Source organism: Molothrus aeneus, chromosome Z, assembly GCF_037042795.1.
Source record: "Molothrus aeneus isolate 106 chromosome Z, BPBGC_Maene_1.0, whole genome shotgun sequence".
Classification (NCBI taxonomy): Eukaryota; Metazoa; Chordata; class Aves; order Passeriformes; family Icteridae; genus Molothrus; species Molothrus aeneus.
Genome location: NC_089680.1, coordinates 62,453,861 through 62,467,855, shown reverse-complemented (window position 1 = coordinate 62,467,855; position 13,995 = coordinate 62,453,861). Strand labels below are relative to the sequence as shown.

At 39.1% G+C, this 13,995-nt stretch overlaps 1 protein-coding gene across 3 annotated transcripts in view; it reads right to left on the bottom strand.

The window, feature by feature from the left end:
- Positions 1-13,995, bottom strand: part of TRPM3 (transient receptor potential cation channel subfamily M member 3) — a 385,669-nt gene that overhangs the window by 255,355 nt on the left and 116,319 nt on the right. For 2 of the 3 annotated variants that reach the window (XM_066568609.1, XM_066568607.1), the window contains exon 1: positions 7,865-7,972. The exons of the other annotated variant lie outside the window; for it this stretch is intronic. In XM_066568609.1, coding sequence (XP_066424706.1) covers positions 7,865-7,954 — 90 coding nt within the window. In that variant the 5' untranslated portion in view covers positions 7,955-7,972. Of the gene's footprint in view, positions 1-7,864; positions 7,973-13,995 lie in introns of those variants that run through there. 3 annotated transcript variants of the gene reach the window in all.

Below are 13,995 nucleotides of genomic sequence, written 5' to 3'. Positions count from 1 at the left end.
ACATGCAAAGATGAACATCCAGCCATTGCTCTACAAAATAGCTGTGATATTTCATTACAACAGACCCAGCAGCAACATGCCACACCAATTTAATACTCCAGTAAGTTAAAAATAGGGCATTCTTCTGAAACAAAATAGTGGATCCTCCCTAAATTCTTAATTATGATGGATTACTAATTTTCTATCTCTCCTGTCTGCATTTACAAGCAACAGGTGAAGAAAAAGGTAAATGAAAAAAAGTGTTTCACTCAATCACCTTCTCACTAATGAAAAGTCAGCCTGGTGATTATTCTAATTACATAATAGAGTCCTGATATTTTCTTCAGTAACTTCATTGACACTGTTAAAAGCACTTTGTCAAACCGTTTCATGTTATTATATTATTTGGGGGATCAAAGATATTTTTGATGAAGTGATTTTGTTTCATGCTTTATTACCAGCTTTGACATAAATTTCCAGAGAGACCCAAGGGCATTCCTTTTTCACTGTAGCATAGTCTTGTTAGCAATTCAGGTGGAATAAAACCACTCAGCTTCACTTTATGGTCTTGTGCCCTGAATTTTTCACATGGCACCCTCCCAAACATAAGGAACAGTATAGCAGAACATTAAAATCTTATGGTTTCAGGACAGGATTCTTCTAACACATTGTACCTGTAATCCCTTGATTGTATGATTTCTACACTTAGTAGCATTTAAAAATTATTTTAAAACAATACTGCGCTCAGAACAAGTGCTCTTTTTTCTTCTGTTTTATTAATATACATCAAAAATACTTATTTTAATTTTTTTTATTTCTCTGGAAATTACTTTTAATCATCCCTTATACAATCACAAATTAGGAATCTTGCATCTGCTTTCTGATAAGCAAGTTAACTTCAATGTTTCACATATTATCAAATAAAGGCCAGCGGAAAATGGTGCCATTTTCTACCTTTTGCAAGTACCCAAGTCTGAAAAGGCTGGACCTCATGAGAAGCAGAGATCAAGTCAAAACCACCTCTGTGCAGAAAAAAAATGTAAAATCCTGGAGTACTTCTCTGATACCCCATCTTTGTCACTGTAACCCATTGGCCATAGGCACAGAGGAAGCCAAAACCTCACAGTAGTATTTAAGATGAAGATAGAGACACTAATGAAAGCTAGGTTAAGGGAAAACAGAATAATATTGAGGTGCAGGAGGATAAAAACCTGTACCAGTTGCAGAATCCTCATTTTAAACAGCTAAGTATGTTTCTACCGTAGCTGCTGCATCAAGACCAAAAATTTAACATTACCTTTTGTATAATTTCTTTTTTTAAAAAAAAAAAAAACAAAACACACATGGTAGTGGCATACCTAGAAGTAAAAATCTTGTGGTTTTATCCCCTAAAATTTTCTGGTTTTAAACAAGAAACTTTGCATTTGCAGAGCCCTTTCCAACTTGAAAATCAAAACTATTTTTTCTCTTTACATGACATTAGTAAAGTACAGCCTCTGCCATCAAAATGGCACTGATATGTCTACCTCTTACATGTAGGTTTTTCCATGGAAACATGACTTCCACCACTACACTCTTTCTTTTTATCCCTCACTCTACTTTTTCTTAATTGGGAATACATCCCTTGTTGGGGAAACTAATTTAATGCTACATCTCTTCCAAGTCAGTTGTCGTCAGCCCAAGTCACTCTCAAGGAAAAGATTCAGTCAATAAGGCAAACAGCAAACAAGCTCTGACTTGCCCTGCATCACATAAAAAATGTACACTGCAGCAAAGAATCAACCACAGAGTACTTTATATAAAATGGAAAAAAAAAAATTATCAACTTCCACATTTCATTTCCTTCCAGAAGAAAAGAACTGGCATAATCTGTTAGGAAATCCTTACACATGAACATGCCCAGTTACCACATTAAAGGGATCAGCTCAACTTACTGCTGATAAGAAGCATGACTTCAAGAAAGAAGCAGTTTTTGAGAATGTGCAACCTCCAAAAGGCATATCATCAGTTCTTCAACCTGGGCTGTGAAATCTCCCCACCACTCTGCCATTACTGGGTTATAGAATGTGAAGTATGCGAGGGACAGCTGACAGCTGAGCGGGGTAATGCCAGCACACCTGTGCAAAGGCGTTCTGAAGCTACATTGCAACAACCATTGCTCCCCTAATTTGGGGTGTAAAATGAATTTTTTACTTAAAAATGGGAGACTGCAAAGACACAGCAATGCCTTAGCCCCAGGTCTCTTTCCTGTCATCCTTAAATGGTGGAACTGATGGCATAAGGAGCAGAGCACAGAATGGAACACTGAAGCTTTCTCTTTCCTAGAAATATGGCTTTTTGTGCTTCTAAGGACAAGTAATACAACCCAGAAAACTTGTGAATGAGAATCAGAAACATGCAACATATATTACAAAGGTGATAGATACAACTATGTTCTTTCTGACAGAAAAACAGAATTTTATCAATTAATTTCTTCCTAAATAGAACTTACATGCATGCATAAAACTCATCTGTATTTCACACTATACACAGCATCCCACCATACACAGAGGTGTGACTAGTTTTTCTATTAGTGAATTTATAAAAAGTTTGTCACACTGACTGATACTTTCTCCATGCCTGTGAGTCAGTCTGATTTTAAGGGCTTCCCCAAACCCATCAAATCCTTCTGAGGGATGCAAAGTGTTGGCTCATTCATTATCATAATTTAACTCAGTAAGCTGAGTGCAGATACAGGTAAACTAGTACCCTAATTTTACTGTTGGTATTGCACATACTACTTTCAAAAACATTTGGTATACCACATCAGTAATTGTAACTGTATGCATTAGGACCTGTTTCAATAATCTCAATTTTTCAATTAAGACTTAATAAATCTGTCCTATCTTTTTTTTGCAGTTTGAAGGGTAGATACTGTCAATTAACTAAGATAATAATCAGAATTCTTATTTATTAAGCATAAGCTTAAGAAGGCCTTAATGCAAACGGGACATCAAAAGAGTAGCAAAGAGCAAAAAAACCTTATCTTAGCATTTTGACTGCCTTTGTGTTTAAATTTTTGCTCATTTTCTCATTGATAGTTCGCAAAGTAACATAAAAAACCTTATGATTCTCTTTTTGATGCCCCTGTCATGATTATTGCACAGAAATCCACCTTTTAAGAATTTTTAAAAATGCTTTATCAAAAATATCTCTCCTGTAATACAGGACTGTTCTATCAGTCCAATAACCTTTTTTTTTCATTTCCTAAATCCATTTGAGAAATAAAATTGCCTCCAAAAGATGCAATTTTTTTCTCTCTTACAATCACTTTTTCTCACAGTAGGGGTTTCAGAAAAATAAATATTTATTGTTTATTAAAGAACACACTTCATTCCTCCAGCATTCTGGAGAAGCAAAATTCTTCACCCAATTTGTCAAATCAGATTTTTTCAAATGGCAGTGCAATTTTAGTTGATGTCAGCTATCGAACAGTGTGGTGTTTCACCACGTACCCTAATAAAGCCTGCCTGGTATTTCCCAGTCTTTATTCCTGTAGATGCCTTCTTTATGGACATAACCAAACTAGCTGTAGCAGGAGAAATATTGTTCACCCTTTTTATTCACATATATCTGCTCAGTCAAAATTTCTTATCTAGGTACTGTCACATTCAAAAGACACTATGCCTCATTCCAATGAGCTATTTTTCATGTTTTTAATTTTCCCTTGGTTACCTTGTGCATTCTTGGTAGGACAATTAAATAAAAATAATTAATAAAAAGAAGACCTATTTTTTCATTTGGTAAGAATTTTAGTGCCTGATCTCTTTAATCTTAGTTCAGGAGCTAGCATAGACTACTACCCAGGTCAGGTAAATCTTACTTATTTGGTGAAGCTAAGGTGGCGTTTTTGCCAAGCTGTATGTTGGGGAAGAATAGCCAAAATATTTTCCCCAGTGTTTCTTCTAATTGACTCTGTTTCCTTTCCTCTGGTCCTTCCAAATTTCCTGCCTTACAAGCCCAGTTATTGACATGCAAGCCAGATTAAAAAAAAAAATTTACTGTTCTTTTTAAGAAAAAAAAAAGGTGGGTAATCAGCTACTTTTCAAATATTTCTTACAGTATTTCTACACTTGCACATCTATAAATCTGTGGTGTTAAAGCTTATTGCACATTGCTGACCTTTTTTTATTCAGTTCTCTTCTACTCTCAGCTTATTTATTTATTTATTTATTTATTTATTTATTTATTTATTTATTTATTTATTTATTTTTCTTGAGCATATTGCCCATTTCTTGATCGCATGACAGGTATTATATCCGTTTCAAGCAGAAGTACAACATCTGCAGCCTGTCCTAGGGCACAGTGCCCTGTGAGTGAAGTCTTTAGCATGATGACATTCATTCATTCATTCATCCATTTTTTAAGAACCCAGAACATTTTTCTAAAATGTCGGGGTTTTTTAAAACTAACCTGATTATCTCAGGAGAATGACAGTTCTGCACAAAGCCACCCTCTCTGCATATGTGCTCAATGCACTTCTTAGTCCTTACTTCAGACAGGAAGACATTAGGCAGTGTGTTAGCGTGTTTTAAGCATATTGAAACAACTACAAAAAATACCAGCATGGAATGTGCTACAGGAAGTAACTCATTAGAGGAAAAAATGGGAGCAGTGAAGGATGAGCCAATGACACAAGTGGTAAAAAACCTCTCCAATAAATTGTTTCAATCTGTACTTTCCAACACAGCTCCTGTGCTGTATCGGAGGTTCAGATCCTGGAACTCATGCACCTGTCAGAAAATGGAAAACTGAGAAAACAGGATTACACAACTACATGTAAACATGAGGGTATTAGTGAAGCAGGTTAGAACAGAATACATGCCTGGAAAAAAAGCAAAGGGAGCAAAACTGGGCACATCTACTGATCTAGCTTATCTAAATTAAATGAGACCACTGTGGCCAGAGCTCTATCCAACATCAGTTGATGCAACTGAACACTGCTCGTCCATTTCAACAGGATGGAACAAGAGCTTAACCTACCTGCTGAATAACTCCTTTCAGTACCTATTTACAAAACAGTAATTGCACGACAACACAAAAAGCCTTGCCTCCATGAAGTTCTAGATTGCAGTGTTTATTTAGGTCCATCACTGTGAAAGCACTGATGCTACATTTAAATTTTATCCATACGATAAGGACTTTAAACTTCTCATTGAAAAAACATGGAAATAATTCAAAAGTTCATTCCCTTTATTTGGAAGGTCCAGGTAATGTCACAGTGAACTTTTGTGTGTGTAAAAGAGGAAATCTCTACTATCTCTCAGTCTTACAAGTTTAGGAAAAGGATATTTTGGAGGTTAATGGTCATTTAATTTTGTTCTGATAGACTAAAATAAGTACAGAAATTAAAAAGACAAAATAGTGGTTTACATTTTCTTACTTTAACTAAATTTACAGTGTACAATGATGGACAAAGCATATCATAATAAAAATGTACCATAACATATAAGGCTTTGCAAAGTTTATTTTATTATTGAGAGGAATGTCTGCAGAGAAAAGCTGTATAGAAAAGGGTCTAGTGAATGCCTACGTAGAAATAATATTGCATTAGCCCTTAAAACCACTTAATCCAATCGGAAACTGAGCAATTAAAAACAATGGGCTTAGATTATTGCACTTGCCTTTCCAATGTTTTTGGATTTAGAGGAACACCTTTCATTTAGAAAAAGAAAATAAAGTTTCTTATTTATTTTGGGAAGAAAAACATGAAATAGGAAAGAACATTTTTTATGCAGTAAAATATTCATACTACTTGTCTGGTAATTTAATGCTGCTGTTATTACACTCTTTCCTCGATGGCAGGAAAATTTCCTCAGGTTGGCTGATGGAACTCAGACAATGGGTCCCTGTTCTCATGTCAGTCATTTGCTTTAAACACATTAAATAATAAAAGACAAAGAGAAGGAGTAAAAATTAAAGCTTTTTTTGGGGAGCCTTGAAGATGCTGAAGTAAGCAATTCCCTCTCCAGCCAACAAGCACTGCTCATGAGCTGAGAGAGGAGCCAGAGCTCCACCTTCTTTGCTGTGGTCTTTCCCACACCTCACACACCCTCTGTGCACAGCTTGCTTATCTCTGGTTATTTTCCCTGCTCTTTTTAACTCTGCAGGGTCCAGTCACTATCTTTATCTAACGGGTTACAGCTGTAGCTTCAGAAAACCCCTTTTAGTCAGCTCTTTTAATAATGAATCACAACGTTCATCCTTAATAAGCAATGAAGAGAAACCATACACATGGGGCAACATTCGTCTTCCAAAGAAGAAATACTGCAGACTACACCCCCTCAGCCCCTGATCCACTAGTATTAAGAATGACAGTAAAACTCCTCACATCTGAGTCCTCACACCTCACCAAAATTATGTTGTTCTAAAAACACGGGACGTGTGGAATTTGCATATTCTCATGAGTGCTTCTGGGGCTGGGGGGGAAAGCCTTTACAAAACAATCAACACCGCTTTCTGATTTGTTCTATATTAGTTATGTTTTGATTTTTTAGAAATCTAAGTTTTACCTTTCTTTTGTTCTTTGGAGATGCTCACAATTTACCCCCCCAGTAGCCATACATCTGTTTTGGAATTAGAAATATTTTTCAACTTTAGCCCCTTCCCCTGAGGATGTGAAAAGTACCTGCGAGGATACACAGCATGATCACTTGTGAATCATATATACAACAATTATACATACAACATATGTCTGCTAAGTGCAATGTCATACGCTACACTACTGCTCAAGCATGTTGCAGTAGTAAGAACTGACCTAATTTCCAAGCTACTCACACAAAATCAAACGGTTATATCAAGCATTACCATCTAATGCACTGTCAGACTAGCCATGCTTTACCTGGCAGCATGTTAATTTCAAAGCCAAACTATCAAACACTATGATGAAATGAGATAAATATTGTAATGAATAAAACATTTTATAAAACAAAGCCTATAGGGAAATTAGTTTATTGTTTAAAATTTCATTGTACAATCCAGTTAAGATGTTCCAAGAACCAAGTAGACTTTTCAGGTTAATGTAACCTATTTTTTTCAGTTTGATGTAACCTATTTTTCACCAAAAAGTTGATTCAAGAGATTTTGTTTTCTAGCTACAAGTACCTCTAAAACGGCTTCAGTGGGGCACATGGTAGTAATGGCACTTTGCATGCTGACAATTAGAGCCCTCCACATTATATAACCCCAAATCATTTTTTCAAACAGAAAATAATTATTTCCTAGGAAAGTGCATTTTAAAACACTTTTAAAAGCACATTCAAAGATGTGACACTTAGTTTAAACAAACAATAAAAAAAAAAAGCAGAAAGTTTCATTGATGCTGTTTGCACTGCCAGTCTTTAACTGATCCTATTGTCATGTACAGCTTTTAGCAAACCAAGATAATTTTTTTCCACCCACATATTGCTCCACTTACAAGTTGGTCAGAGTGGTACTGGATCTTCAGGTACTGCCTTAGGGGCTAGGTAACCCAAAGAACAGATAGCAGAGGGCTGCTCACAAAGGAACACGCCTTAGAAACAGACTCCTTCTTCATCCCTGGAAGTTCACAGCTTGATAAGACAAAGCAAATTGAAGCACAGATTATATCCACCATCCCTTATTTCCCTTTTTACCCCTTTCACAGACCTTTATGGGCAAACACACACACTGAATAGAATACAGATGCACAATATTGGTACCTTCAGGTATGCACAAGAGGTTTTAAAGGCAGCAGGCAAGGTAATTAATAGTCAAGTTGGGACTATTTCTCGATTAACTTTCCAGAAACAGCAACCGCAGCCCTCCAGGCAGGTGCTCAGCGGCTGACACCGGTTCTCGAACGCAAAGCGGGCTCTCACCGTACCTTAAGGAGTCTCACAGAGGGGAGGAAGGCGGCATGGCACAGCTTCCGGATGGTCCAGTTGAGTGGCCGGGGTGCCTCGGTCTGGTTCATGACTGTCCGCAAATCCCAGCGGGAGATCAGCCGCAGACCTGACAGCGCCTACCGCGGCAGCCGCCCTCCGGGGCGCGGGCATCCCACGCTCGGCGCGTCCCGCCCGCGGCGCCGCAGGGCAGAGACTGGGCTCGGCTGGGCTGGCTTAGGATGAGCTGGGTTAGGATGGGCTGGGCTGGGCTGGGCGCGGGGGGGCAGCGGCAGCCGCCGAGCCGCCTGCATAGAGCAGCAGCCTCCTGCGCGGGCTCGGCGGGCTCCGTGCATGCCCCAGGCGGCCCGAGCGATGCGGGGCGGGCGGCTCCGGGCCGAGCGGGGCACCGGAGCGGCAGGAACACCGGGATGAACACCGGGATGCAGCGCCAGCGGCCGCTCCCGCCCGCCTCCGGGAGCAGCAGGGCTGGCCAGGCTCGCAGCTGAGCCACCTGCCTCACTCATGCGCTTCGTGGGCCAGAAGCAGGGCAGGAGGAAGCGAATTTAAATAAAGCAAGGGAGGGGTACCTGCACTTTCTTTCCCAGAGCATTGCGAGGAGAGGGAAACCGGCATGAGGGGAGGTGGGGCCAAGGCTCAGAAAAGAGAGCGACCGAGGAGGGGGTGAAATAAATAAATTCACTCTTGATTTACTGATACAATGGCCCTAAGAAGCGTTTAATTGATCTGGCACAGTATCGGTGTGCTAGTGGCAAGAGGCTGTGGTTAGAACCTGTACTATAAGGGCACGAGTGCTAACCTACACATCCTGGCAAAAAACCCTCAGACAAAGCCAAACCAATTCAGCTCGTTTGAATATTAAATATGCTAAGTAATTCTATCAAAGATATGAAAAACACATGAAGAAGTATTGCTAGGGCAATTCAAGTATGGCAAAATATGTTACCATTTGTCCATTTGGGGCAGTAAATGGCCTTCCCAGATAATGGAGATATTCTTAATGGCAGGAAGCTCTCCAGCCAAAGAAGAAATACCTTTTTCCCCCTATTTTTTTTTTTTTTTGGGCATGAAGATTACATGAAGGAAGAGTTAGGAACTGTAAAAGAAACGTTCTCTAAAGCAATGGTGATTTTTCACGTTGCCAGTAATAACCAGTTTTTACTCAGATTATGGATGAAAACACCATCTTAAACTTTACTGCTTCTCAGTGAAGTTTAAATCTCTCATAATTGCGGTTAGGAAATACACATTCAATTTACTTAACTTGGATTCACCGATCTGCCATTTTCACATTTCCGTTTAATCCCCTTATATTTCCTTTTATATAAAGCACATATATTTCACCTCTATTTATAATTTATTCATAGAATTGTGTCTACATTAATCAGAAAAGCTGAATAATTGTCCAAATGAGGTGCAAAGAGATGAAGACTACTGTTTCTTTTGAACATAGGTGTACCAGTCAGCTCCTCTTCACTGTAGCCTCTTAGGAACTGTATAAAGGCTCTTGTTCAATGTCAGTGTTGTATTCAAAAATGTTCTGCCCAGAATATAAAGTTCAAGAGCAAAGTGCAGGACTCACTGTGCACCAGGAGAGGTCACACTTGTACCCCCCACTGTACATGGAAAAATTATGGAACCTCAAACGTACAAGGACTAGACCATGAGTTGTCTGTAGAATGAAGTGGGTAGAACACCAGGAGACAAGACTTAGTGACAAAACTTGTGCAGATGAATTTCTGGTTGTGACTAAGCAGCTAGTTAAAACGATACCTATTTAAATACCTCTTGAGTTCTGAATGTATTTCTTTTATGAAATGAGGAAAAAAACCTTGCATTGATAGTGAAATTAAACTTGAGTAAGTAAATATTATTATCTGCAACTGCTTTTCCAAGACTGTATAAAGGAGAAAAATTAAACAGATAGAAAAAAATAATCCTGACTTAAAATAGCACAGACCATGGAAGATGTATAGCATGGTAACTTTGTTCAGCTATAAAGGTAATCATAGCCAGTGATTAAGCTTTTGGGGTTCATAGTTAAAAGAAAGAAAAGAACTCAAATCAGAAACAAGAACTCAAGACCATGGCTTCCCCCTGTCCCACACCCCCTCAAGTAATGCTCAGATCTTTTTTCTACCTTTGAAGTTCACGAAGGAGTTTTCTGGGAAGGTACCATACTCATCATTAGCTTGTCCCTTTCACATCTACTTTGCATTAGGTATCTGCTGTAAAACAAAATGTTCAGCCTGTGTGTTTGGCACAAAGAAGACAAAGGAGTCATAGCACGCTGCCCTTCTTTTCAATGAGTAGAGTAATAACTCTCTGAAGATGCTAGGGAGCTAAACACAATGAAGAAACATAACAGATAGCTTTAATAAACTGAAAATAGTGAGCCCAATGTATCTTCTAGCTTCCACAGGGCTTCCTGTCTTTCTGATGAGTTCTATCATTGCCTTCTTTTGCAAACAGTACCTTAGGGATGAGAGTTGTTATATGCTGCAGTGTTTAATACACACCAACCCTTATTCAAATGTCTGTTTTCCTTGGCTTTGTACCACCTTGCCTAATCATTTGTACTTGCACAAAGTGAGTGCAAGAATATGAACTTCTGTCAGTGGCAGTGAGGAAGCTCTGATAGCAGGATATTATCATGAGATAGGAACTTCACTTCCACCACAAAATCCTTGGGTGTTTTTGGGCAGACCATTTAAACTGCTTGTCCTTAAGGCCAAGCCTAATTAGTTTTATTTTTATTGTATGTTTCTTACCTATAAGCAATATTGGAATGATTTTGAGGCTATTAAGTGTAAATATGAGGAAACTGAAGCAAGGAGATTTCTTTCTATTCCCAGCATGCCCCCACTTGCCTACCCCCATTTTTGGTAAGCATACATGGTGAAGATTTGAAAAGTACAGAGGAAAATTCTGAAAAGCTTCATTTTTTCCCCGAGATTCTGACAATAATGATTAAAAATAGTAGTGAAATATAAGGAATATGGTCTGGGGGTGGGGGGGAGGTTGTGTAGTTTGGGGGACTTTTTTATTACTTCAGTGAAAAGTCAGAGTTTGAGTCTCATATTTCTGTTGGAAAAAGCAAGTGCTCTGATCAGATCAACTCCTATAATCTGGAGCCTATTGGGAGATGCAAAGATGTAGCAATCCCACTAGAATTTAAGACTTGCTTTGCTAGATTTAAGAGACAGAGCTGCCATTTTCATATTAAAACATTTTATCCTTGAAGCATGCTCCCTGAACCGTCAGTATTCACCTCTGGTTCTTAGTCTCTTGAGAAGGAGCACCTTTGGTACCACAGGAGAGAAAAGCAAACAGAAGACAAATGCCATTGCTCCCTGCAACACAGACAGATTTCTACTCCTCTTAAAGCTATTGTTCATGGAAAGCATTTTTTGACCAGCTCATCTTGGATTCCTGCAATCCAACATGACAATAATTCTACTCTTAGAAAGCTCTGATACAGTAAAATTTAATACCTCTGGAAATGCTACAGAATGAAATGCTTCTGAGAAACACATCGGCATCCAGACTACTCTGAGCACATCAGCAATGTCCAACATTTTCAACCTGAGAGCAAAATTAAACAAAAAGTTATTATAAACAAACCCCAACACTACTCTCATATCCTGTCCAAGTAACAATTCCTTTATGAAACAAGAGATGCTGTGTAAATGAAAGATGGAAAGGGCAGGACCAATAAATGAGAGAGATGTATTGATCACCATGGTAGAAAACCTCTTCTATGTGGCCACTACCTACCTGTGGAGAAATATCAGGCAGAAGAGTTTTCTTATGATATCACGCCTGTTTTCCCATGTACATCATAAAGCAGAATCATAAAATAATAAAATCATAGAATAGTTTTGTTTGGAAGGGATCTTTAAAAGTAATCTAGTGCAACATCCCTGCAATAAGAGGGACATCTTGAAGTAAACCTGGTCAGAGTCCTGTCCAATCTGACTTTGAGTGTTTCCTGAGCTTAGGAATCAACCATCTCTCTGGTAGCCTCTGCCAGTATTTTACCCCTTCTCACTCTAAAAAACTTCTTCCTTATATCTTGTATAGATCAATCTCCTTCAGTTTAAAAACCACTGCCCCTTTCCCCATCACAGGAGGTTCTGATAAAATGTCTGTCCCTGCCTTCCCTATAGGCACCTTCAGGTATGGAAGACTGTTGAGGGTCTCTCCAGAGCCTTCTCTTCTTCAGGGGGAATAACAGCAAGTCTCTCAGCCTTGAGGTGCTCACAAGAGAGATGCTCCAGCCTACTGATCATCTTTGTGGCCCTCCTCTGTCCTGGTGACCCCCAGAGCTGGATGCAAGACTCCAGATGGGATCTCAAGAGAGCAGAGCAGAGGGGCAGAATCCCCTCCCTGGCCCTGCTGGCCACACTGCTTTGGATGCAGCCCAGGACACAACTGTTTTTCTTGGCTGTGACTGCCCAGGGAAGGCTCTCATCCACCAGCATTCGCAAGTCCTTTTCTTGCAGTCCTGCTCTTGATTTGCTCATCACCCAGCCTGCTCTGATATTGGGGTTTGCTCTAACCCAGCTGTAAGGTCTTGTGCTTGGATTTGTTAAACCTCATGAGATTCCCAATGCCCTACTTCTCAAACTTGTCCAGATCCCTCTGGATGACACCATGCCCTTCAAGTGTGCCAACTGCACCACTCAGCTTGATGTCATTTGCAAACTTGCTGAGGGTGCTCTTGATCCCACTGTCATTAATGAAGACATCAAACAATACTGGTACTACTACAGACCACTGGAGAACAATTCTTGTACAGATGTTGGTCAAAAAATTCACCACTACTCTCCAGATGTGATCATCCAGCCAACTCCTCATCCACCGAATAGTTCACCTATCAAATCCATATCTCTCAAATTTAGAGAGAAGGATGATGTGGGGATCATGTCAAAGGCCTCAATACAACGTATGTGAGAAGAAAGACACCTTCACAGTGTAGCTAGAGAGCGACTTTGTCAAGGCTGCCTTGCTCTTGGACCAAAGGGCTTGCACTTCCCAGTAGGATAGCAAATACCAGAAAAAAATAGAGCTACCCTTGTATTTAGAAATAGAGCTACCTTTGCTTGCAGTGGCCACCATGGGTCTACTACACAAACATGCTGAGGTGGAGGTGCTAGTTCTTAATAAGATATTTTGTCCATCTCCTAGGTTTGTGGAGGAAATGGCAGGATGGCAATAGAAAAAGAAATAATTCAGAAGCTCTTGTTTCAAAGTCAGTGCTAACAAATCCTTCCATTGGTAAAGAATCACAATTCACCTTAGTATCCGGTCACTTTGCAGGGCTATTAGCTAAATAGTTGAAAAGTACATCAATGAATAGAAAGCTATGATAATAACAGCAAAAGGGTATTTTTCTACATACTCATATTCCAATTTGTGTCCATTTCATATGATTTCTTGCAAAAATCAGGGGATAGAAAGATAAGTTTACTTTATAAGATTTGGATAAACTATACTTAATTTTATGCTTGCCATAACTTCTTAGGAGACACAAATTTTATTGATGCTTAACTCAACTGATAATTAAATTATAAAATTAATCCACTGCTCTCACATCTTTTCTATTCATTGCATGCCTGAGGTGGTTTTTCTGCTGTTATCTCTGCCAAGATATTTCACAGGTCTTTTGCCACATGCTCATAATTCCCTCTGCCCTAGACATAGACACACATACTAATGTAATGTCTGTCTACTTATTAAACATTAATTAAATAACTTGCTATAGATGAAGATTATTCCATAGTTTCAAGCGTATATATAAACATTATTGCATGTAGCTATGAATCATGTCTTTTGGCAACTGACTGAAAAGATTAAGTAAAGGGTATTCTTCCTTTTCTCCCAAGTTTTATAAGGATGTGATGAATATTGAATATGATTATTTTATATGCCTACTACCTTGAGATTTCCTTAAACTGATCTGCATCTGGCTTTTGCCTAGAAAAGCACCTAGCTGGGCTGCCACAAGAGATCTCAGCGGTACCACAGCGCACAGGACTGCCGACAACAGAGGAAGCAGACTGGTGAGAGAGCAGGTGAACAGGGCAGTGCAGCACACCCACTGTGCCCC